Raw genomic sequence first — 24,737 nt, 5'->3', positions numbered from 1 at the left:
CTATTGAGGTCCCACCATGACCTCAGTTCTTGGCCCCAAATCAAGCTTAATTTATCAATGACCTAGAACAAAACAGACAATCGGTATACTAAGGTTTGACACCACAGTGGGGTATGAGATCTCACCCAAGACACTGAAATGGTCTGTAAGTGCGACACAGTAAGATAATAGATATTTCGATACAACTCAGTGTACAATCTAAGGGGAAAAAAAAGTATCTGTGCTTGGGGCAGGTGTATTCACAGTCTGAATGAGAAAGCTGTCAGCTCCGAGTGTGGGGGAAAGCACACTGTGCGAGATGGTAGTAAGTAAAGGAAAGGACAGCAACAGTCCTTCTTGACTACCCAGTAAATGAGTATTCCTAAAATAGACAGGGAAAATAATTAACTCCCAGAAAAATCAGAGAGCAATGTTGTGGCTTTTCTGCCAGTGGTAAGTTTGAAATAGAACCTGGATGGTTTTCTTGAAAAAAACGCACTAGTTCGTGTATTAGGATGAACTGCTGGAAACGAGGCAGAGATTAATTTACAAAAGAACTGTTTTTTTCCGAGCAAACCCCAAACCTAGACAGTTTTAGAAGGAATCAAGACTACAGAGGTCTGAGGTTGGGAGCACCTAGCGCTGAAGGACCTGGTTCAACTGGTGGAAAAAAATGAATGATTATTTTAGTACAGGATTATTTTAGAAGGATTATTTTAGCAGTTTGTGGTACTTTCAACAACTACTTCTACATACTTTCTCCACCAGCTTACTCAACAATTGTTCAAATGTAGGTCCAGACAACTGCAAGAACTGCGCTTCGTCTCAGTGGAAACATTGAGAAAGAGATTAATGTTAAAAAAGTGTCTCTAAAAGCATGCTTTACACTTGCAAATGTATTCATTTAATGTTAAGATAAAACTCAACTCTGGATACATTTTGACAGGCACAGAGTTTTTTTAATTTGGGTATCCATCAGCTGTCTTTTCTGAAATAGATGACAGTTATGAGGTAGAGTGGAAAGGCGATAGAAGAAATTACTTGCCACACCTTTTTTTTTGTTGTTTTTGTTTGGGTTTGTACTTTTTTTTTAATGAAAAAATTCAAGTACTGGAATGATAGGCATGGCACATACATAATTTCTGCCTTGAATAACGTCTAGCACAAGGGTCTGTTCCCTCACTGCACTGCTTCAGATGAAGTCAGTGGAACAACTGTCTTGAGCAAACAGACAAACATTGACAATCTGCGATAAAAAGAAAAAACATACACCAAAACTATAGACTCAAATGGCAATCAGGTATGTGACAAATAAACACGGAGACATGAATTATGTATCGTACCTCCATCATTGTCCAGGTTATCTCCACACACCATTTCCATGACAATGTTACATCCTGAGCCACTCCAGCCCACTTGACAAACACAGTGCCATCCATTCTGATCGAGAGTGCACCTCCCATTTCCGTAACACAGACCTGGGCAGCCATCTAGAAAAGAAAATGTAAAAAAGAAGCCTTCATGGAGGAGTTTTCTTCTCTTCTTTTACAGTTGTAATTATTCTTTAACATTCTTTCATGTAGCATTATACTTGCTGTCTTTAAATGGTCACAGGTCCCTTGCAAGTCATTTATATTTTTGCCCAAATATAAAAAAATCCCCAGCCTGGTCCCTCCCTTTGCTTGCCCAAAAGTCATTTCTCAATGAGGAACGAGGATTTTTTTGTGTGTAACATTTTGTGTGCAGGAAAAAAGTGAGCAAACTTACAAGAAGATATTTAACAGTCTGCTGTGTCCAGCTCTTTCTCTACTTATTGAATAAGTTGTAGATCACAAAGGAAGGTATACACATAATCAATGTTTATATCAAAGACAGACATGGAAAACGTTTAAATGACAAATTGGCATTTATGGACATAATCCTACAGATTGCAGGGACCTTTTTATTCTGTTCATAAATACTCAGCTGACTGAGAAAAAGCGAATTTGATTTAAGTTGGAGTCCAACTCTTTCCACAAAAGGCAAACGAGGGAGCATTCCCTTCCAACGTCCAGTTCCACTTCCTTCCCATTACAGCCAATTCAAATATGACAAACACTTGCCCTTGAGTGGCTCTGATTCGAGATCAAAACTGAAACAATGACTGTAGCATCCTTTGGATTACATACTTGTAAGCTCTGAATCAATAGTAATTAGGACGTTCTCAGCTAGGTCTCTTGCCTATACAAGTGAGAGGAATTGTCTCTTGGATGGGTACACTCGTGTCCATCTGCTTGCCTAGTTTAGTGCCAGCTCAGACATTTGTCAAATCCTCGCCATGTCACACATGGAGCCAAAGGACAATGGATAAAGCTCAGCAATAAGCTTAACAGCACAAGTGGCATCCCTTCTAAGAGGGCTCCTTTCTTTTTGCCAGCAGGGACGCAGAGGAGCTGGGAGCTGTTCTGTACTTGGTAGTGAGCATCAACGCTTACGTGTTAGAGACAAGGTTTTTTTGAGGGAGAAAGAAGAGGCCTCAGTCTGTGTATGTTTGGTGGCCCCAAGATGCTCCAAATGGACTTTGGAGGAGCTGACCAGAGAGTCAGAGAATCTGTACGACTGCTCTGTCAGGTTGTGACTTACAGCCCGGCATGCAGCACGTTTCCTGGGGACTTCACACTAGACTCATCATCCCTCTCCTTCTCACCCTCGGCGCAGCTTATCAAAACATCTGCAAACAGGGGCACTGGCGGATCTGACCCTCTTGCTTGGCAGAGCTGGAGACGGGCAGCACCGTTTTCACACACCGGAATTCTGGAAGTTGCTGCTTTAAAGTAGCATGAGGTTGGCAACCACCAGATACAATATAAAAGCCAATTATTTGCCTCTTTCAGCTGCTGGGGAAAAGGGCAGCGTGAGAGCGCTGTTCTGGGTAACGGGGGTGTTTTTCCACATCAAGTCACTGTGCTGCTGAGTTCGTTCATTTCTTGTATATGATCATATTTTGCTGCTGTCTGCGGTTGTCCTCTAAGACTAGAATTGTAATGAATGTCTACATGATTTTATTATCATCTAATTCTGAAGAAATAACAAATACAAAGTAAACACCCAGGTCTTTCTGGAATACTGGTTAGAGTTTGGTATTTCAGCTAGCAGCACTTTTGCAAGGAGCAATGCGCATCACTGCTCTGCACGGCACGGTGAGGACAGAGGGACTGCTGTCAAATGCGGGGAAGGAACTTGCACTGACATGAATAAGCAGGACCTGCGGCCAGGCACGCAAATGAAATGAGCAGCACCATACACAACACAACATAAAACGTAACTCTTGTATCAAATGATTTGAGGAGAACCATATCACATCTAGCATAGACAGCTTTTAAGAAAGTGTGCTTCTCTATCAAAAGAAACTTGCTTCAAGCACAAATGTTAAAAAAAAAAAAACCCAACATTTTTTTGTTCTTACGGAAGACAGGATCAACACAGATTTTTTTGAGCAAGTCCTCAGCTCTGTCCTTACTTTGGAATGCTAAGCCAGAGCAAAAAACTGATTTGCCTAACATAGCACATCAGATGGCCGCAGAAAACATGCTTACATTGCTATGACTCTCCAAATGAGTTGAGCACATTATTTGTTAAAAACTGCACTTTCTTCTGTAAACCTCTCTCTGTATGTTTATATGAATCTCCACATATCTATATCTCCATAAACAAATGTTTTCTCTGTTCTGGCAACTTAGCAGCACAGAGCTTAGACCAAACAGTTACACAAACCGTCCCATTCCCAATACTTTTGTATCTTTTCATCATTTTTTCGCAGTGCTGATACGAAAAACTTACCTTGAACAGCATCTAAGTAGTGAGCTTAAAAAAGAAAAGAACAAAACTGAGATGGATTGAACTTCTGTACCCAAATGAAAATACAGCCACCGTTTGCTCGTGGCTTGCCACCTGTTGGCTAGATATAAAGTGTCTCTCTCTTACTGCAGTCACATCTATTCCTGCTACTGCGAGCAAAACACACTGTGCGTGTGATTGCTCTCCATTTGATGACAAGCATGCAGAGGACAGCTTGGGTCATGCCTGGCAGTGCCCACCATTTGAAGAACAGCTCTATTTATCTTCATTATTTTGGTCCTTTTCTGGATTTGCTTTATGTTTAGAAAATCAGGCCGTTCCCCCTTCACAAACCTAATTCTTGATTTAGCAAATTGGATTTATTGAATTCTAACGTCAATGAAAGAATTATCTTAAAATGATTAAGATAAAGCAGTCTACGTTTTTTCACGAAGCAAGTATGAGAGCTTATGCTGCTTGCCTCTAAAAATTAGATACCCTGCTATTACAAACAATTAAAATGTTTATGAATAATCTTGCTTTGGGACATTTTAGGGAGAAACACTATTAGACTTTAAAAAAAGCTGTGGTATTTCATTAAAAATATAACTATTGCATTTGTATAGTAGAGTAATGACTTCTAAAAAGATCTGAAAGCTTTACCTTGTTGGGAATATTGTTAGAAGCCAGCTATAGAAACAGCGCCTCTAGTAATAAGTAAAATATGTAAATCCTCAGACATGAAGGTAAGAGATTTAAAGCAAGAATTACTTGAGCTGAATAATAGCTTCATTCCCTCCCACCTTGTATTTCTTAAACATTTTTTTTTCTTCCTGACCCAAAGTTCACACATGAACGCAACCCAAAGGTATGTTAGGACTGCGATAGCTTTCTTTTGTGTGTTTTTGTGCTTTTTTAGAAAATTAATTCAGCAATGTTATTTCCTATGAAGAGAAAGCTGCTCTGAGCTGCTATTCTGCGGGACAAGCAGAGTGCACCATCCGTGCAGAGGCACCTTTTTACACTTGCCCTGACTCCGGGTCTCTTTTTCCAAAACGGCCTCAGTCAGACTTATGCCTACGGCACATCTTTGTATAACTGGTTAAGACCTGATGTGTTTTACTTCTCAAGGTACAAACCCCGCTTACCGATGGTGCAGTGGTCCCCTTCCCATCCAGGGCTGCACTCACACTTCCCGTCCTTGCACTGGCCGTGTTCAGCACAGTGAGAGTGGCAGGTACGCTCTTCACAGGTTGGTCCCACCCAGCCCTCTTCACACTGGCATATCCCTCTGGAACAGACACCGTGGCTCCCGCAGTCCAGGGTACATAGCTCTGCGTGGAATTACAGAAACACGTAACAAACAGCAGTTCCAGACTTCAAGCAGACTTTGCACTGATACCAAACGTAATCACTTTATATTAATATCACTCATCAGCTGGATCGAATACGAGATTTCATCCCCCGGTACAGACCTCAGCCAGTGTGGCTGCCTCCTTCTTTAGCAGTTACTTGCAAGACCATTTATTTGGTTGGGGTGGGGACTGCAAATGGTGGCTTTGCATATGGTAGGGCAATGGGTCTAAAACAGACAAGCAATGACATGCAGAAGTCTTTATCTTTTGACCGATTTCAGCTGAGGCTTTTAATAATAGCACGCCATGTCCGTTCCCGGGTCCTACCAGTGCGGTTCTGAAATCTATCATAAAATATTGCAAGGGAGCTGAATTAAAGGCTAAAGTGGCACATTAAATACACATAAGAAAACAGCCTTTGAGATATTCAGGTGTTTGTAGTGATGGCAAAACGGCCTTCACTTACATTAAGAACAGCCACCAGAAAGGTAACAGTGGGAAAGAAGAAGAGCAAGCACCCCACTCTGATGACCGTATACAGCATCACCTGGCTTACAGGCCATGCAGATCTGCCTAGCGCAAAAATGGCTTTCAAGAATTAAAACTTGTTTTCCTTCCTGATTTTCATGAGCCAACTGCTAAGAAACCAGAAAAGCTGTTTCAGGAAGACAGCAGTACCTCTTTCATTGCACTCAGAAGAATTTCTCTACCTGGGCATTGTAGAACACCACTTGCTGTCAAGTGGAATGAAAGTCCTGAATTGTTGCAATACATCACAATATGCCAATTGCAATTCTACTTCCACTTAGACTAAAGTTGTTCTGTGAAAAGAATGGCTTTGTTATAAAAAGGTTCCATGTAGTTTGAATTTATTTAGAATAATTAGTGTCAAGAGACAGAATTTGCTTGTTATTCTGCAATTAACCTGCCACAGAAATGTTTCCTCCTCCTTCCTCTCAGAAAGCAGCTGATAGCACTACAAGCGTGAGCCAAATAATCATGTCTGCTCTGATTCCAAATGTCAGTGTTACATATTTAGTTGTGGCAAGATTCTTCCCTTGACAGATTTTAAACAATGATAATTTATATCTTGGAACACTTGTATATAAACATTCTTAAAAGCATTTGTAGTGACAAATGCTGTCACTGTATATACCAAGCAAAGTTTTTAAAGTTTAAATTGAAATCTTATAAATTCCAGACATTTTAATGCAGAGAGAAAAGCAGTACAGAAAGGGAACTGCACGGTGCCACTGCAGACGTGCCGGGCTCTGTCTTGAGTTAAATCGGTGAGTGACAAACTGGAAGAGCATGGTCCAACACAGAATCACCTTCAGAAGCAGAAGGCAGGGTAAGGAACCTAAGATAAAATCAAGTAGTTGGGAAGTACTGTCCTGAGGAATTAAAAGAAATAATATAAAAAAATAAAAAAAAAACATTAATTGTACTATTTCGACAAGGACTTGTGTTATGCTGGAGTACAAGACACACACAGTTATGTGTTGATATTCCTGCAGAAGAGTACACAGGACACGGAGAGAGACTACTCGGCTATATTCAAAGGAAAACCCGTGCTGAGCCTGGGGCATTATCCCTTGGAAGGACTTGATTGCTGCCTGCTGATCACATATCTGTCTAACGCTTCATGCCTTGGACTGCCTGCCTGCGTGTACCGGGAAGGATTTCTTCCCCCTTGCTGCATAATTCAGCTCGGCTTCGTTGTTTTGTTACTTGTTTTCTTCTTGGAAACCTGAGACCGCTCAGAGGACTACAGGGGGGACTCGCTCCGTTATTTCACTGGCACTGAAGTCATCCAAATACATGCTTCCGTGACTAGGAAATAAACTGATCCCACCAGACCTGGGATCACAAAGAATCACCCCCAGGCCAGACCGGCAGAGGACCACTGGCATTATTTTAACCTGTCTTTATAGCCTGGGGCATGGGCTAAATCCTGAGAATTAAATCTAACAAATTACCTGCTGCTTTCAAGGATTTAGGTTGCTAGAGGGATGGCTTTGATCTCTCCTGATCTCCCTTTAGTTCATTATAATTATTGCTTTTGGTATTTTACTGTAAGTGGCAAAGATTGTTAAGAGGATTTTAAGGAATATTATGTAGTTTACACTATGCTGGGCTAAGTGCAGTAGATGGTTTTTTTTTTGACCCTTCTGGATTGAGTGTCTGCTACATAGTTTTTTGCAGTCGTGGGACTGGCTTAGTTCGACCGATGCCAAAACTTCAGAGAATATCGTAGGCAGCAACATAACAGAAGTGGCCATGTAGGCTGGAACGGCTGAAGCGGGGAAACAAGGCAGCACACCAACCTCCTGATCCTGTCAGCGGCTCCTACCACTTCTCTATCTAAAAATAAATCAAAGCACCATGTGGATACCCTTGAACACATCCCCACGCATGGCATGCACGCCTGCCCCACCTCTGCCTGCCCACCCAGCAGAGGCTAATCACGACAAACTCATCCTCCAAGCAAACTAAAGCAATAGCAGCACGGAGCCGAAGGCAATGTAGGCACATCCCTACCACCGGGAAATAGATCTTGCACATATTCCTATTTTACAACCCCCAAATTAAATGGATCTTAAAATGTTTGAAGTTTTCCATTGTTTTCGCTATGGCTCACACAAGAAATAAAAAGTTTAAATGCTATTTAAGTTCCTAAATTCAATCAGATTAATGAAGTGGAGATACAAGATTTCCTATCTCATCAAAAAATATCCTAGGCCAGTCACTATATAGTTTTCACTCACAAGACTCCTTTTTTTTTTTATATTTTATTTTCCCACATAAGATCATACACAGCCAGATGAATTTTCCTTTATTTTTCACCTATGGGAATACAGTGGCTTCCTCTATCCCAAGCCACACTGTCTTGGAAAGAAAACACACTGGCACAAATTCTGGCACCAAAACTGGCTCTGTGCCACAGCAAATGTTATGTTAGTTGTCCTGCACCCAGTTACTCAGTTTTCACACCTTGTTTCTGCCAACAAGTCAGGGCACAGTAGCCAGATACCAGTAACTGACTAAAAAATGTTACAAAAAAAGAGTGTGTCAAACCTGTTCCGGCAAAGGAATGCAGGAATGATCTTACCTAGCTCTTGCCTTTCCGTCCAGTAATGCATTTCCCCCCCCCCCCCCCCAATATTTAGTCTAACTCTTCTTTGACAATTAGTGTAACAGCATAACTAGAGGCTTGTGATGTAACATCCTCAAGTCGACTAAGCCAAATCAAAACCAATTCTGTAAGTACCAGCTGTAATGAAACCTGGTTTCTTAGTTTGGACGACACCTTCTGCAGTTACCTCTGCCGTTCCTCTGCTGCTCAGCCAGCTCACACTTCATGGTCACTGAGGCCAATTTTGAGACTTACATTTGTTTCGGTGATTTAATTTGAGGCTTCAGAAATGCTGTTTACGGCGATAATGCATTCTGCCACGAAAATCCAAGATTCTCCCCAGACTTCTCATGCAAAGCAAGGGAAACCAAGCCCAATGTCATCCTATTAATGCTGTGGTAGGACCTGCAGCTTTAATCCACAGCTAATTCAAACAACGAAGATTAAAAAAAGCATTATCAGTGCAGGTTGTGCTGTTTTCAAATGTAAAACAATTTCTTAGCTCCTCCCATCGATAAACAAGTCCAGAAATACTAACATAGCAGGGAGCCACGTTAGCATTTATGTTTGTATCAAGGGAATGGGTTTCCACAGCAGACTAGGCAACAGGAGATTCAAGCAAGGGGACAGTAACCAAATGCAACAGGAAACAAAACAATAACTTGAAATAGGCAGAGTTTCAAAACAAAGCCGGTGTGGTAAAAATTCAGGCAGCCCTGCAGTCAGACAGTAAGTCAGGCATCACGCAACTGTTCTGCTCAATGGGGCATCTTCCTGCTTCCATAGCAGTTGGTTCTACAGGACTCAGAAGCACCCCAAAAAGCAGTAGGTGCTCTGGAAGGAGCCAGCACAGCGGGGCAAGGGCTTTGACCTGTGGGTGCAGTGGCTCAGACAGCCAAGCATGTCTGCTCCGATGGAAACGGCTATTCTGCTCCCTCTCCTCTCCATCCATCTCCTGGCTCTGTGGTCCCTGCCCTGGAGCTTACTGTCTGAAACGGTACTGAGCTGACCCAGATCATGGAACTGGCAGATCGTTATTTGCTTTATTTTATACATACATATATGTTATATATATATATAATATACACCTGAAAGTTGCTGAGCTAACCAGCCCACTGAGATATCGAAGCAGCAACATGGGCTGTGCAAGGGAGGAGAGGCTGTGCACAGCTTGGATGGGGACTGTCCAGCTGGGGAGCCACGAGCTGTGCCATCCTCTGACTGCAGAGGGCCAGAGCAAGGGGGAGGTGACACGTAAGGTAACAAGGGAGGCAGGTGACAAGAGGTACAGTTTGGCTTAGTCGACTTGAGGATGTTACATCACAAGCCTCTAGTTATGCTGTTACACTAATTGTCAACCGTTCCCACAACGTTCAGTTCAACACATACAACTCATGAAGGCCCTCGGCTGCCTTGGCGTTTTGGTTTGTAGGCTCACATAAAAGCCACCTCTTCTTTGTCACTCTTTGTCACTGTTTAGTGGGACATTGCCTGCCTGAGCTCCAGGCAGATCCTGTGAAGCGTGGCAGGCTGCGGGCTGGTCTGTGGCTAAGGGACCAGATCCTCAGCAGGCATGAATTGCACAGGCTCCCCCTAAACCAAGAGTCACCCTAATTCACCGTAATTCGTGGTCCTGTTTCAGTTTTCATACCTGTACATGTTGCAATCAAACCAAGGTTCTCTAAACGAAGGGCTGGGAAGTTAATTCCCTTATTGAAAACCAGCTCCGCGGCGCAGGGTCGCTGCCAGCACGCACCGACCGGGTGCTGTGTGCTGGCCTCAGCCGACCCCCCAGTTCCTTGCAGGTTCTCATGAAACGGCATCTTGATCAAATCTAAAAATCAGAGTCCTCAGCCTTAAATCAACTAATGAACAGGAGACTGAAACCAGTTCAACTCAGTATAGAATTTGTACTGACATGTCCTTAATTCTGAGTGCTCATTAATCTTCTCTGAAGAAGGCAAAGGCGAGCTGTGAAGCGTTATTTGTACATATTCTTGAGAAGGAGACAAATAGGTTGATCATTGCTGAACTAATCTAAAAAGCATTAAAAATTCACTCCACATTCTTCTTTTTAATTACCTAAGTCAACAATAAGTTCTTTCAAATCTGTTTTATAATAAGTTTCTACTTGTATGATATGAAAAGGGAAATTAAAGCTAAATATTTTATAATTTGTAATGATAAAGGAAGATTTTAATGTTAATTTGACACGTTTCAGAAATAACTCTTAGAAGATCAAGCTAAGAATACAAAACTGTATGCAAACAAAAGTGGTCAAATACTATGAAAACACTTTCATTTTACTTTTCTTCACATTCAGCGGTGGGTCCTGTTCCACAGACAGTCCAAACCTTAAGTCTCATATTAATAATTCTGCTATCCATTTTTTAATAAGTGGTTTCCCATAAAGATTAGAAATTAATCTATCCTGACTTTCACCCAATAAGCTTAACTGCTAGAGGCAGCAAAAAATCACCTATCTAGGCCTAATAAAGGAAGTTTTTTCAATTTAAATATACATTGCATTTAATAAGCTTGCATGATAATTTCAACAATGTTCCTGAGCTTTTTAAATTACCTTCCTGCTGTGTCCTGGAGACAGCTCTATTCTAACTTTCATTTTCAGCAACTGATTTTATTAATATAATTTTTTACACTGCAAAAAAAGTTCAAAAATCTAAAGTTTTAGGAGTTTCAAAAACACTTGAGCTTTTTTTTTTTTTTTTTTCTTCAGTAAAACCTAACAGAAAGTTGTCCCCACTAGAGAAGGTTACCTAAGAGAGTGCTATAGAGGTTTAATGTAGATGTCAAGTTTTATCTATCTGTACTAGAAGAGATGCTATTTTTGTGGTACAGCTTATATTACTCTCCCCATTTAAATATACTCCTTTGGCAATCTGGATGTTATAACTGCAGCTAATCTAGGCTTCTCCAACAGTGTTACCGTGTGTCCGTAAGGTGTGCAATGTTTTACATCCTTGGCCAGCCACACCTTTGCCAATAAACCCTCGAGGCAGGGCCAGTTTTGTAGGGGGACGGTGCAGAAGCACCGCATGGGCTGTGCCAGTAATCAGTGGCACCTGCTCTCCAAGCCCAAGCTGGAATTGAAAGGGACGTGGAAGTGTTTGCAAAACAATTTTGAAGTCTTCAGCTGTCAGCTGCCAGGGTTTGTGAATGTGTTTCCTTTGGCAAACAGGAATCAGGTTCCTGGGTGGAAGAGGCAGCAAAGGTGCCTCAACAAAACTGCTACACCTCCTGCCCACCCTTCGCACCACTCAGGTACACTTGATGGGAAAATGCCATAGAACTTTCTGTAAAAGTTGGTGCAATCAAAAAGAAATCAATAGGATAGATCATTAACAAATGACTGACAACTATTTGGCAATTAAAAACAAACAAAACAAAACATCCACCTCTACTGCTCTACTATCTACTATCAGAATACTAAAATAACACACAGTTCTGACATGTATCTACCTGCATAGCCCAGTTTACTTATTTTAATGCAGATATATAGAAAACGGAGTTGCAAAGGACTCCACATGATCATCTACTCTTCCTTGTTTCAAATTCAATCATACCTGGCATCCCTTAAAGGCTCCCAGCAACAGAGAACCTACAACAGGACCAGGTAATCCATACTACCACCAGACTATCATCACAGACAAATATTCTCTCAGTCTAAGTTTCTCTTACTGCAATACTTCTTGTCCTTCTCTCCATGCATCACACGCTTATACCTGACAAAGAAAAATATTAAGGGTCATCTCAGAGTACCAGAACAATTTGTGAATTTGAGCGGTTTGTTATATTTGTGCGAATAAATTCAAGGCAACACTTTGATGTTAACTACACAAATGCTGCAAAAGTACCGCATTGGATTTATCTCACATATACCTTCAAAATAATTTCCACAGTAATTTCCAAAGATTCTGCTCTTGCACAAAGTGGGACTTGGTGTCTCATCCCAACAAAAGACACAAAGAATGAGATTCATCTCACCCAACTTCAGACATCTGTGTCTGAAGTAGTTTTCTATTACAGTGTGTTATCAGACTAGAATGCTTAAAATTTATTCAGCTACTGATATTTATCCTTTCTGACACTGTCATGAAGCAAGAGACTGTAGAGAGCATATAAAGCTAGGTTAAGCAGAAGACGAAATGACTTTGAAAAAATTCTCAAGGAGAAAACAGGTCCTACCACAAATTGTGTTTACCCTTGTTCCTGGCTCTGAATGATGGTAGAGAGGCTCATAGGATATTACAACCATTTACAGTTTTCTGTGCATTACACAGACGCTCCTTAAAAAGCATTCCTTTCTTGCGTCTTCTCAATGTCTTCTACTATTTGGACTCATTAAGTACCCCATTTCCCTCATGAGTACATGACTGATACCTGTTCCCTGTTTTCTCTTCACTAGACCTATTGGTTTTGCTATGAAACAAATTAGCGATTCCATTAAATAAGCTTTTGGGTGGTCTCACTGGCAACTGCAAAACAGCACAGCTGAAATCGCTCTAAGTGAAGCTATGATCAATCCTGGCGCTCTTCTTCACGGTAGGGCCGGCATTATCGCAGGAGATGTTCTACCGGGAGGCAGCGAGGCACTTCGGGAGGTCGGGTCTTCCTCAGGGAGACAAGAGTTGCAGAAAAGCACTACTGAATAGCCAGTGTCATCAGAGCAAAACACGGGCAATCCGCATTTCACCTGGCCAGGACTATTATTTGGGATCATTCAGACACAATTACTGCACAATGATTAACTATTTCTACCCAAGGCAAAACTTCTCCATTCTCCAAATGCTGTTTCATTTTAAACCTTTCTATGGCAAGCTTCACGCAGAAACTCTTCCTGGCATGTTGCCTCACAGGTATCCGACTGCCTTTATCTTCTTACCACAGCCCGCAACACATAAAATAAACCCACTGGAACTAAAATGCCATATCCTCAACTGTTTGTTACTCAGAACATTTCACCATCAATCTAATGATGGGTTTTAATTTCTTTCTGGAAATAAACCTACCACCATCTCATTGTACTTATTTCTGATGCATTAAGTACTCTCTAAACAGCTCTTCTGTCTTCAAGTAGGAAGGCTGCCATTAACACCATTGTGCAACTCTAAATATATGAATGTAATTGCATTTTTTTTAAAAAACTTAACTTCTGGTAATGCTACACCTATTTTAAAGTTTCTTTTCCAAACCGGGAGCCTCAATTTGCTAGAAAATTTGTTTCTGTAGAAAATTAATCAGCGGACAGACAGAACAGTCCAAAAGGGCAAACACAGCAGAGGCGGGGGAAATGGCAGAGAAACTTTCCCCCCCTTCTTAGATCTTGTATCACACTTCCCTCCCCGACTTATTTTTCATCTGATGAAGAATATTTTCTTCCTGATCCAAATCCAATTTGTATATATAAAAAACCCTCACCCTTTATCGATTTTGCTGTGGTTCAAAATGGTATTTTTACAGTGCAAAAATTTAATCAATACAGCCTGATGAATCTGGACTGATAATGCTAAACATACTAACAGATATTTCATTTCAGGCAGCCAAAGCTCCGAAAATTGATACCACTGAAAAGGATTACCTGTTTGCCACTGGGCATATCTCTGTTTACCCAGCCACAGCGCTGGGGTGAAGCAGAACAGAATTGTGCTGTGCCTGCCACACAAGGGACTTCAGCTGTGGGACCTGTCTCTTTCTTAGAGATGAAACAGGTTGGCAGGTCGGACAAGGCCTTTGTGGGAAATGTTTAAAATAAATGAGCAAAAGTGTAACCTAACAGCAAGGAAGATTAGTCTGACACAAGGGTGAGGAGAACCACACCGTATTCTGACCAGGACATTTTTTAAAACCGTGTTTCCCAAGTAAACGTGGAGTTTCCTTGTCAAATTTGTTCCTGTTTTATAATTTGTCTCCACTGTTTGATTTCAAGTTGTACGTGTTGTAAAGCAGCGAGATTACAGTTGTCACTGGAGATTCATACCCTGACTAACAAGCTCCGAAATCCTTCACAATACACCGAGAACCACAAAAGGAAACACCGTGCAATGTCTACCTGGCTCAATATTTCATTTGATCAGGAGACCAGTAAGAAAGCAGTCCAGAACAATCTATCGTGAGCAGTAATGAGTGAGATGAAAGCTATGGGAGCGATGCCTTTGTGTTCACTTGCAGAGGAGAAAATGCAGTCCACAGCTCTGCTGGCTGTGATGCCAGTTGTGTAGGAAAAATGGGAAACCTGTTGAGCAAGTGACAGACCATGAGAAATAGGAAAGGCGCGAGGCTTATGATAACGATGAGAAACATGGAGAGCAACCAAATGGCTTTGTAGGGAAGAAGGAAACAGTCAAAGAGATGGCTCAGTAGGCACACTTAATAAAGCTGCCGCAGGTACAGCCTGAACTAATACAGCATCAAAAGAAAATAAAAGATCATCAAAAGAAAATAAAAGATTTTGAGACACTTATTTTTAGCAAAGGTTCACCAGAATGCCCGAGTAGACCAGGATACACCTTCACCTAAATCTTTCATGATACACAGAAGTACCATTATTAACACTGACTAAGGCTCTGCTCAGAGCATAAAGCTTTCCACCATCATTTAATTAGCAAATTTGATTAGTAGCATTCAGTAAAGAAGTAATGATTTATTTAAGCACTATGTGCAAAGAGTAGGCACCATCCTTAACTCAGTGGCTTACAGGATGACCTTGAATATGGGTCTACTCACAAAAATCGCTCTGGTTAAGTGCTTACCTCATGCAGCTCCCATGCTCTGTGCATTAGGTGTACCTACTGACTTCAGTAATGAAGATGTATTTTACTTGTCATACCTCCAAAGGGCTCAAAATGCAAAACAGGTGCGCACTGGTACTGCTCCTCAATGTATTACAGGAACATCTACCCAGTTTCACCTGTGTAAAAGCAATGGCAGCCCCAAAGTGGTACAGATGCCATTGCTGCCCAAATTGGACATAGAATTATCACTCAGAAACTCAGAAGGAAAGGGAACACTGACTCACAGAATCCACATCGACATGCCAGGACTGGATGCTTTTAAAAGGCCATACTTCCATTTTTATCTTTCCCCCCACCCCCCCCCCCCTTTTTTTTTTTTTTTTTCCTTCAGTGAAGAGCCAGACTACACGGGCAGACAGAAACAGTGGATCAACTACAATAAACTTTAGGAACTCTGTGTTCCCAATAACCAATTTGTATCGCAGTAAACTCATACAAGAAATTAAAACTCATTACCAGCTTCTAAGTAACATCTCAGGTTGACAGTCAAAAGTAAATCCAGCCGAAGAAGCTGTCCTTGCTTCATCCCTTTTTAGCAAAAATAGTTTCTTGGACCAACTCAACAGCCAGGTGTAACAAGCTCCTCTGCAAAAGCAAGGAGTGCTGCCTCAAGCAGCAGAAGTCACACAGCGCTCAGTGCCTGCCTACGGACATTGCTTACATGGAGAAGGAGCAAACATTTCTGTGGTCACTGCGGTGCTCGTAGAGATGAGCGCAGAGCGAGATAAAGCCGCTCCCAGTAAATAACCCAGAACTTCCTCTGTGTCAGCAGCACAAACAGAAATAGCAACACGCATCTGGCAGCTGCTGTTCTGTCCTGTTGCTGCTCAAGCAAAGATGCAGCTCATGACTTGCGTTTTTCCTGCACCAGGGAGAAGCAGCACCTTGGGCACGGGACCCTGGCTTGTAAGTGAGCACAGCCATCACACCTCAGTGCCCCCGGTGCAACTGCCAGAGTGCTCTGCAGATTTCAAGAAGCAAATGAGCGCCCTTTATTATTTTGCTTGCTCTCTTCCTTCTACACTGCCTACCTTATTTTACTAACTCATCATTTCTCCCTGGTCCCCCCTTGCCCAGGCAAACTGCTTTGCCGAGGCAGTTCTGTTATTCCCAGGACATGCTGCCCTGTCACACATTGCTTAAAGATACCCTGCTGCGTCTTGCTCTGCAGAGCCGACGGAGGCACGGCCGGGCTGGCCACCCTTCCTCAAGGCACTTTTGTAATGAGTACATGGGTGACCACAGCAGAGGCTGAAAATACAAATACGCCATGTGAATAATCACTTTTCTGCAGTCCATCAGAAAATGGTTTTGGATCACAAGATGATAGATACTATTTTAACAATCTGTTTATAAAATAGCCAAGACTTCCTAAACTGAAGAGCAAAAGTACACTGCAGCTACAATCACAAGAGTTTTTGCTTTATCACTGTTGAAATGTTCTTGCATAATTACTATAAATTTATTTTTCTTTAAAAAGTATTACGTGAGCCTCAACATGTAAGCAGGAGTGCTTAAAGAGGGCAGAGACCAGGAATTGCTTAGATGTCTACATATATTACCCTTGCAACAATCTACACAATCAAAAAGCTTAAAAATGCAATATGTAGGAGAAAAGAAAGTCCCTGTCATTTTGACTTTTATCAACAGCAATTTCCTATTTTCAGAGGTAAGTTAAAATTCATAGACTCTGCTGCATAAGCATATTGAAACGACAGCTATTTTTGTAGAACTTTTACCATGACAATAAAAAAAAGTGTTAAAAAACTCTGCTTTTCAGGGACTGATGTGACACATTTTGCACCATAGATGTTCTGAAATTCACGGAAGGACAAAACCTCCAGGTGTTCTAGTGCCTTTTTGTACTCTTGCTCTAGCAATTCTCATTTGTGCTTTTCCAGCTGTGAGGGAGGTTAAGCTCCCTCCTAACACAAGAACCCTTCTTTGAATGCTGGTGGTAGGGGTAACTTGTCAGGGTTTCATCACTGGACTTGGATTAGCAAATATTTTGTATGCTGCTACTGTTCTGTTGGCCATCTAGGATGTTTTTCACCTCCACTGCAGCATCCACAACACCAGCAGAATGTCCCCACAACTTCTCTACTTCAGAGGCCTCTTTTATAAAGGGTTCTCATGGAGTACAAGCCTTTCGTATTCAGAATGTCCATCTTGATATTTTCTTGGACATAGAGTCCTTTCCATGCTATAGCTTATCAGTTGTTTTACTATGGTTCTTAATCACTGTCTAGTAGATTGATTACCATGCAGGTGATAAAGTTGAGATGCAAAAAGGGATGTAGGCACTTAATTACAACTTAAATGGCTAAATCTAAAATTTAAAAACTTAAACCCTTTGCTCCGTTTACCTGATTTGGAGGCGCTTGAACAACTTTGGCCCCTGCATTGCTACCAAAAATCCCACTTATTTGCCTGGTTTTGCTACTAGATAATCACCCAGCTGAGGTCAGAGTACCTTCATGTCACCTCTAGTTTCACGATACACGTGATTTTACACAGGTACTACCTAAGGAGCCTGATGAGCATTACTCTCCAAACAGATCTGTTGGAGCTGGTCTAGGACAAAACACAGAGGTGGACCGTTCCTGGACACAACGGACTCCCTGCAGAGAGGCAATGCCATACATGCAGAGAGGAAAGTCTCTGGTTAGCCGCCTAGAAGGTAGGATGAACCGGACCGTGTTGCTGTCACCACAGCAATCTGGGGATCTTGCTCCTGGATAAGGGAAGACCTGCTGTGGTAGAAGCATCCAAAATCGGGCCTATGGATTCCACCCGGTGGAATACGTAATACCTTTTCGTGGATCAGACCAGGATTTACAAAAGCTGACTTAAGTAAATTACGTTTACATTTGAACGAGGGATATTTCCAATAATTGCTGAATGAGTTGCAGACAGCAATAGATTAAGAATCTTAATTTTCAGGAAGAAAAAGGGAAGGATGGAGCCATTATTTTTGGCATATCTGCAAAATAAGCAGCAATCAGTTGAGAAACATCCCAAGTTTCCTCATTGTATATCTCATACCCTTGACTTATCCTATTTCTTAAATCAATACATCAGGTATTTCTGGTTCCCTCTGGACCAATTTCAAGATGCAGGAGAATTAATTTTTATTGGAGTGCTTCTTCACTGCCTTAAATATCTCATGTTTAAATTCTCCAGCAACACATATTAAGTGTTCCAATCTTTAACTACTAAGTTTTTAATAGAAATCTTGCTCACCAGATATCTTTTTGCAAACTCTTGCAACTCTACACGAGATACAAATCAAACTAGTCACACATAGGTTTTTTTCTTTTCAATGAAATATACGGTAGTAAGAAGACTCTTCCTACAACGTCAGACAATGAACAGCAGGGGAAACTTCAATCATCCTTTTAATTAGCAGAGCAGTAATAGTCAAAGTTTCTCACAAAGAACGAGGACAGTTAGATGAAATTAAATAAGTCCATCATTTCTTCAGAACAAAACAATGAAGGATGGTTACAGTGTAATTAAAAAGTTCTTGAAATTTGTCTAAAATTGGGAGCAGAGTAGAAGTACCAACATGGAACAGAGCAGTCTACAGAAAATGCATGACATTACATCACACATCGAGCAAATTTCAAGGCCATTTTCAGTACTGCAAGTTGTTTGTAGTGAATATCCTTGTCCTTGGCAAATGAGAATGACTGACACCCAGACACTGCAATTTTCTAAACCTGAAGAGTTTTCTGATTGCAATGAAATGGTTTTACCTTATTTTTTCAAGTTGCAGTTTTTGATGTTTAATTTTGAAACCAATTTGAAATGTCTTGAACTATATTAATATACTGTATTATGCCTTCATCTCTTTTTGAAGCACTTTAAAAAATGCATACTTCTAATGATTTTTAAATTACTCTACTCTGCACATATCAATTTACAACAATTACAACATTTTGCATTTTTCAAAGCACTTCAGTTTTAAAGAGGTTTCATGCTTTGCAAGACACTGAAGGAAGAGGCTGCTGATCCATTTTTACCCTTTGCAAAATTACCACCAATCTTGCTAGAGAGAGCTTAACCAAAAATAGATATGCTAAATATATACCATCTCCATATAATCATTTTAGGATGAATGTTTTTGTGACTAAGAACTGCCAGTATTCTTTTCCCAATCATAATTAGGTTGCTTCAGCAGTATAAATGGATCCAATGGAATTATGACAAATGTCCTGGAGTAAGGAGGATGGAAACTGGCCTACTTTGGCTGCATAGAGTCTAGAGAAACGAATACAGGACAGAATGTCAGTGGCATCAGCTCTGTCACAGATTTCATTTCTTTTCAGTCTGTAATAGTTTAGGCATAATGCTGCAATTAATTAGTGACTCAGGCCTGGATTCTCACCTGAAACACAGTGGGATTGCATTGGTGGCATCACTGCGGTTACACTAATTTGTGCTAGCTAAGGCTCTGCCCAGCTGAACAACTCTGTCATCGATTTTCTCTTGATATTTCACTACTTTAATCTCAAGGCTCCATGTTAAAGGTGTCAATCTAAGAACAGAAGACAAGTTTTTTTGTTCAGTTTGTTAATGTTGCACCTTCAATTAGCCAGAGCTTCCCTTCTACTTGACACAAGTAAGTCAGTACTCAGAAATTTGGTTTTGTCTTTCTGAAAAGCACTGCCTTATGCCTCAAAGGGAGATGACTCATTAGCGTCAAGGGATTTTGGATGACAGCCTATAAATAAAGCAACAAAAATCCACAGACACTAAGCAGAAAGTTGACTATATCGAAGTCGTGGTGACATTAAAAAAGTGTACTATCAGTCTTCCATCCTACTGTCATGTATGCAGTAAGATCACCCCATACTGTACCGGTCAACTGAGCCATATGTTCAAGGTCTGCATAATAACGGATTTTCACATCGAACCATAAGTGGTTTCAGTATGGTGTAAAGATGCTGAGACTCTAAAATATACCAAGGACGACCTTTTCCAGCACAGGCAGTTTTCATAAAAAAATATTTTCTAATCGGTCTCACTTGGAACAAAGTATGAAATTCCTATTCTCTATTCACATCTTTTAGAGGAGAAGGGGGAGAGACTGAATGAGAAATGGAACCCAATCTCTTCCCCTGTCAGGTGGCTATATTGGTAGTGGCCAAATGTCTTTGGGCATTTTTGTGCTACTTGCCAAAGTATGACCAAACTAGAAAAAAAACCCTAAAATTAAATGAGCGAAGTGATAAACAAGACAGTAAGGAATTGGTTAAGACACAGAATACTCACATTTATATTGTCAGTATTATCATGGGTCTTTTAATTTTCAGGGCTTTACATCAGAAAAGCATTTGTTTTTCCACAAACTAATGATTAGAGAGGTAAAAGCACATGGTTTTTTTGACAGCATGAGCTAAAGCCATTACAATGTTTGAAGATGATCTATTTGCTGCGTGGTAGGTATGACTGTTGGGGTTAATGTCTTGGACAGTATGGAACTGTAACAGGGCTTTTGCTGTTTCTTTCTGTCTTGGAAACATTTAGGGAATCAAAATAGTGGAAAGACAGCTTTCCTCGGAGATACCTGTGGAGCTCTGCCTGAGTTCAGCTTAGCTTGGCCCGAACAGCTGTGCCTTCCTTACTTTTAGGGAAAAGTGGACACAACTCTCCTCATTCCTTGTACAGTCCAAGGTGGAGACTACAGCAAGTGGGACAGATGACTGTTTGAGGGGCGCCTGACTAAAACAAAGAAATAAAGTTATTGTAGAAGACACTGAACCTCCCTGTGTATTTCAATGTAGATTACACCACAGGTAAAGGCGGCAAGCAATGCCCAGCCAGGCCGGCAGGAATGAAAGATTCTGTTACATCACTTGAATAACGACTGCAGCACTACTTGCAACGGGAATTATAACAGCTATGTCCAAGGTACAGCATTTGGAAGAACTCATAACTCTCTGCTGCTTCTCTACAAATACCTGACATCGGTATAATTTTGAAGCAGCGAGTGCCACAGCTTGTTTTTGACCTTCAGCATTGAAGCCAGTTGGCAAATTGGCAAAGCAGGCTAATCCATATCCTTCATGGTAAATACACGTCAGTGTATAATCAAATAGAACAATTAAAGCACTTTGATCTTGTCCATATAATAAACCAAGTATTAGGTACAGATAGAAGGTAAGTGATTTTTCCCTCCTGATGTCACATATGGTGGCAGAAAGGATACCGATCCGTGTTGTTTTGATGGGTGTAGCTAAAGATCTGTCAATATTTTCAGAGTGAAATTCATTTGCTGCTGCCTAAAGAAGGCAGCAGAATCAGAAGCATATTAACTTTCTGTTTGAACGTTAGCTAGCAGGAAGAGCCTTTATGAACAGGCGCATAAGTAGCAAGGCAAAACCTGAATGGAAACCATGTCATCTTTGGGATAGGGAAATGGAAATCAGAGCTAACAAAAGAAAATGTCTTCTCATGGAAGTTCAATATTGTTGGGTAGAAAGAGCCCAAATACATCTGTAACAGATACCCAGTTAAGAATATTGAAAGGATGGATCTTAGAGAGCTGAATAAAAAGCCAGTGTAGGTTGTGTCCTACAAGTAGTGTAGGATTAGCAATACTAAATGTCTGAACAACTTCCAAGCCACATTGAGCTGCTTTTATTGAGAACCAAGTCAAACATGATGAAAAAAATATCCTGACAGCTGTTCTGGAGTTCTGTAAGAGGATTTTCTGGGCTTCTAGCATGCCAAGTAGTCATCAAGAACTTTAGACCTAGAAGGAGTATCTGGAGGTGGTGCAGGGAGATAGGGTTTTGGCAGCCCATGGGTCAGAGCAGACTTTGCTGGACATGGAACTGGCTCGGACAGTGTGGAACTGTACCAGTGCTGTGGCTGTTTCTTTTGGTCTTGGAAACACTTTAGGAATCAAAGCAGTGCAAAGAAAGTGATCAGGTCTATGCTACACTGGAGAGGGGATCCTCGCCTCAGGCCTCTGATGCCAACAATAAGATCTTGAAGCTCTTCAGAATTGCCACTCTTTTGGCTAGAAGCTGGTCAGGAAAGGAAGTCAATGATTTCAGCAGCAAGCACCTGCTCTCCACAGCTCACAGCTGTTAACAGTGTGCCTTGTAGTGCTGGTACAAAGGCGCCCGATCACCAGCTAATCCTCATACATACAAGATGCTCAAGCCGATAGGTCAGGCAGGACAGTTTAACTAGAGCAGTAAGTCAGATGGACTCTGACCTGGTTATATGGTAGTTAATTCTGTGCCACACAGCTGCTCCCCACCGCTGTAGCGTAAGAAACATCTCTAACACTGGAGTTACTTTTGCATTGAAGATTGATCCTCAACTCTGAACATGTACTAGGGGTGCCCTAGTTACACCAGTCCTTGTACTACAGGTGTTGTCTGTTGAATTATTCTATTCTACTGAATAAAGTAATTCCTTAAGAACGTACATAAAGCCTAAAGAAAAAGGAAGAGTTCTTCAGAAAAAGCATTACAAAAGCTCAGTGGACAATCTGAGACATGTAGCTGCTGACCCAAAAAAGGGGATAATGCAGAATTCATATTCCTATATGGAAGCCTCCAAGATGGACTCTGCAATACTTAGGTGGATCGCAGCTATGGCCTCCTCATTTTGACAGTCCCTTAAGAAATTGTGCCTCACACCAGGGAAGACTAGGAATAAATCCAAATCACTCCATTACTCCGTGCTTTTGTGCATGTGCTCCCTCAAATATTTATATATAACGATATACACATCTCACCCTTTTTAAACTACGCACTTCTTACCAGCCAATTAATTCAATCATGTCACACTTCAGTGTTTGTTGTATCCAAACACTCCCAACATGCAACTTCACGTAGAATCTGATCTGAACATTCTGGTAGATTAGGAAAAGACATTGTCGTTAGTACAGCAACTGTGCAGGACAGCAAGTACATACAGGAGCAAGTAACTGCTTGAATGATCAGGCCATACATCCTTAGCAAAATGGCATTTCTTTAAGTGTGAAAAATGAAACCTGTTTCATAAGAAACACGGGAAAGATGAGTTAGTTAACATGTAGGTATCTTCTTTTGTCTCTCTTTGACCTTTGAATACTGAAGCTTGGAATTTCAGTGTTCCCTTAATGTAATTGTTTTATGAAGCAATAGGAAAAGAAAACCACACGCTTTATGTGGTCAGTCATACATCCCAAAATGCCTACCTGAAACCCCAAGAAATACTTTATTTTTTTTCTGGCCTTATTCCTCTTGCAGAAGTGGAGACAGAGAAAGGGAGAGAGAGAGAAAGAGAAGGCGGGGTGGGGGTGGGAGAGAGGTGTGTGTATGCAGCATTATGAGAAGCAAATGTATTTAAAATATTGGCTCTTTTTATAAACATTTAGGACAAAAAATGTAATGACTTTGACAAAGAATTTGACAGTCTTTCACCTCACGGAAAGGAACACAACTGTAAGACTTTTCACCTATGCAAATTGGGAGTAGAAGGTACACTTTTTAGCAGAGAGGGTCAGGCATAATTGAAACAATTTACCTAAGGACATGGCAACCTACCCTTCATTTTAAGTCTTTGTGAGAAGGTTAAATTTCTAAAAACTGGACAGAAATTACAAGTGTCAAGCGGAAACTGAAGGATTATTATTATTTTTTTTTTTTTGTACATGTCCTACAGAAACTCAAACAGCATGAACACCATGGCCTTTTCCAGCCTCAAAAATCCATGAACGATTCCAGATCTCAGGCTGGAGCTTCAAACACTGGCAACCTTTCAGGATATGCATGGGTCACACAGTCACCCTTCATCTCTGTTCCTCCACATCCACACCAACTTCTGTCTTTCCCCCGTCTGCTGCTTGTAAAATGGAATTTCTTAGTGTCTGAAGAGCTAGGGAGGGCAGGTAGGGGAAGGTATAGAGATGGCTCATTCTTCTTCAGGCGGGTGACAGTGTATCCAGGATACTGTACTCAAAAATATTCTGGAGCCTTTGCTATTTCTCCTTCATAAAGCAGAGCAAGACATATTATTTTCTCTCTAGGAAAACCGTAAAACTTCAAATGATTTATCCTTTTATTTTGAAAGCATTTTGAATTTGCTGGGGAATGCAGTAATCATCAGGACAGGAGTCTGTAGTGTTCAAGGTGATACAGAAAGGCAAATTTTCACTGTGCTGACAGTGATGCAGTACAGAGATGGCGGGAAAGTGCAAGGGTTTGAGACAGGCTGAGAGACTGCTCGTCTATCAGTTGCAAAGTTTTCCTTGTCTAATTCTGGACGAGCAGTCTGTGGTTTACCCTTTTCATCCTCTCCATTGCACAGAATCTCATGATTTTTTCCATTCACATATGACAGCTCGTTTATTCTGACCTTATTACTCACATTATGTTTTCTTACTTAGTAACTGATGTTTTCCTTCCTCACTAAATTCAGGCTTTACTTCCAGCATGCACAGCAATCACCGATCCTACGGAAAGAGTCTCAAGTGCAAATGAACATCTATACTTCAGTCTAACACTCATTGCATTGCCAAAACAATCCTGAATCTAGTTTAACACCTCTGAAGAAAGATATATTTGCAAGGAGAGATCTGAAGTATCTAGCTATAGAGAGAGACGCCTGTTCATGGTTGTAAAAGCATCCTCT

At 41.1% G+C, this 24,737-nt stretch overlaps 1 protein-coding gene across 2 annotated transcripts in view; it reads right to left on the bottom strand.

Annotated features, from left to right (window-relative positions):
- Nucleotides 1-24,737, bottom strand: part of TENM1 (teneurin transmembrane protein 1) — a 344,632-nt gene that overhangs the window by 98,668 nt on the left and 221,227 nt on the right. The window contains exons 12-14 of one of the 2 annotated variants that reach the window (XM_037408500.1): nucleotides 4,944-5,129; nucleotides 3,799-3,822; nucleotides 1,323-1,469 (exon numbers count right to left, since the gene is read on the bottom strand). In XM_037408500.1, the coding sequence (XP_037264397.1) occupies nucleotides 1,323-1,469; nucleotides 3,799-3,822; nucleotides 4,944-5,129 (357 nt within the window). The remainder of the gene's footprint in view (nucleotides 1-1,322; nucleotides 1,470-3,798; nucleotides 3,823-4,943; nucleotides 5,130-24,737) is intronic. The other variant, XM_037408501.1, reaches the window with a different exon arrangement.

The sequence above is a fragment of the Falco rusticolus genome, chromosome 14 (assembly GCF_015220075.1).
Source record: "Falco rusticolus isolate bFalRus1 chromosome 14, bFalRus1.pri, whole genome shotgun sequence".
Classification (NCBI taxonomy): domain Eukaryota; kingdom Metazoa; phylum Chordata; class Aves; order Falconiformes; family Falconidae; genus Falco; species Falco rusticolus.
The sequence above is the reverse complement of the archived record's forward strand: the minus strand, read 5'-3'. Positions and strand labels throughout refer to the sequence as shown.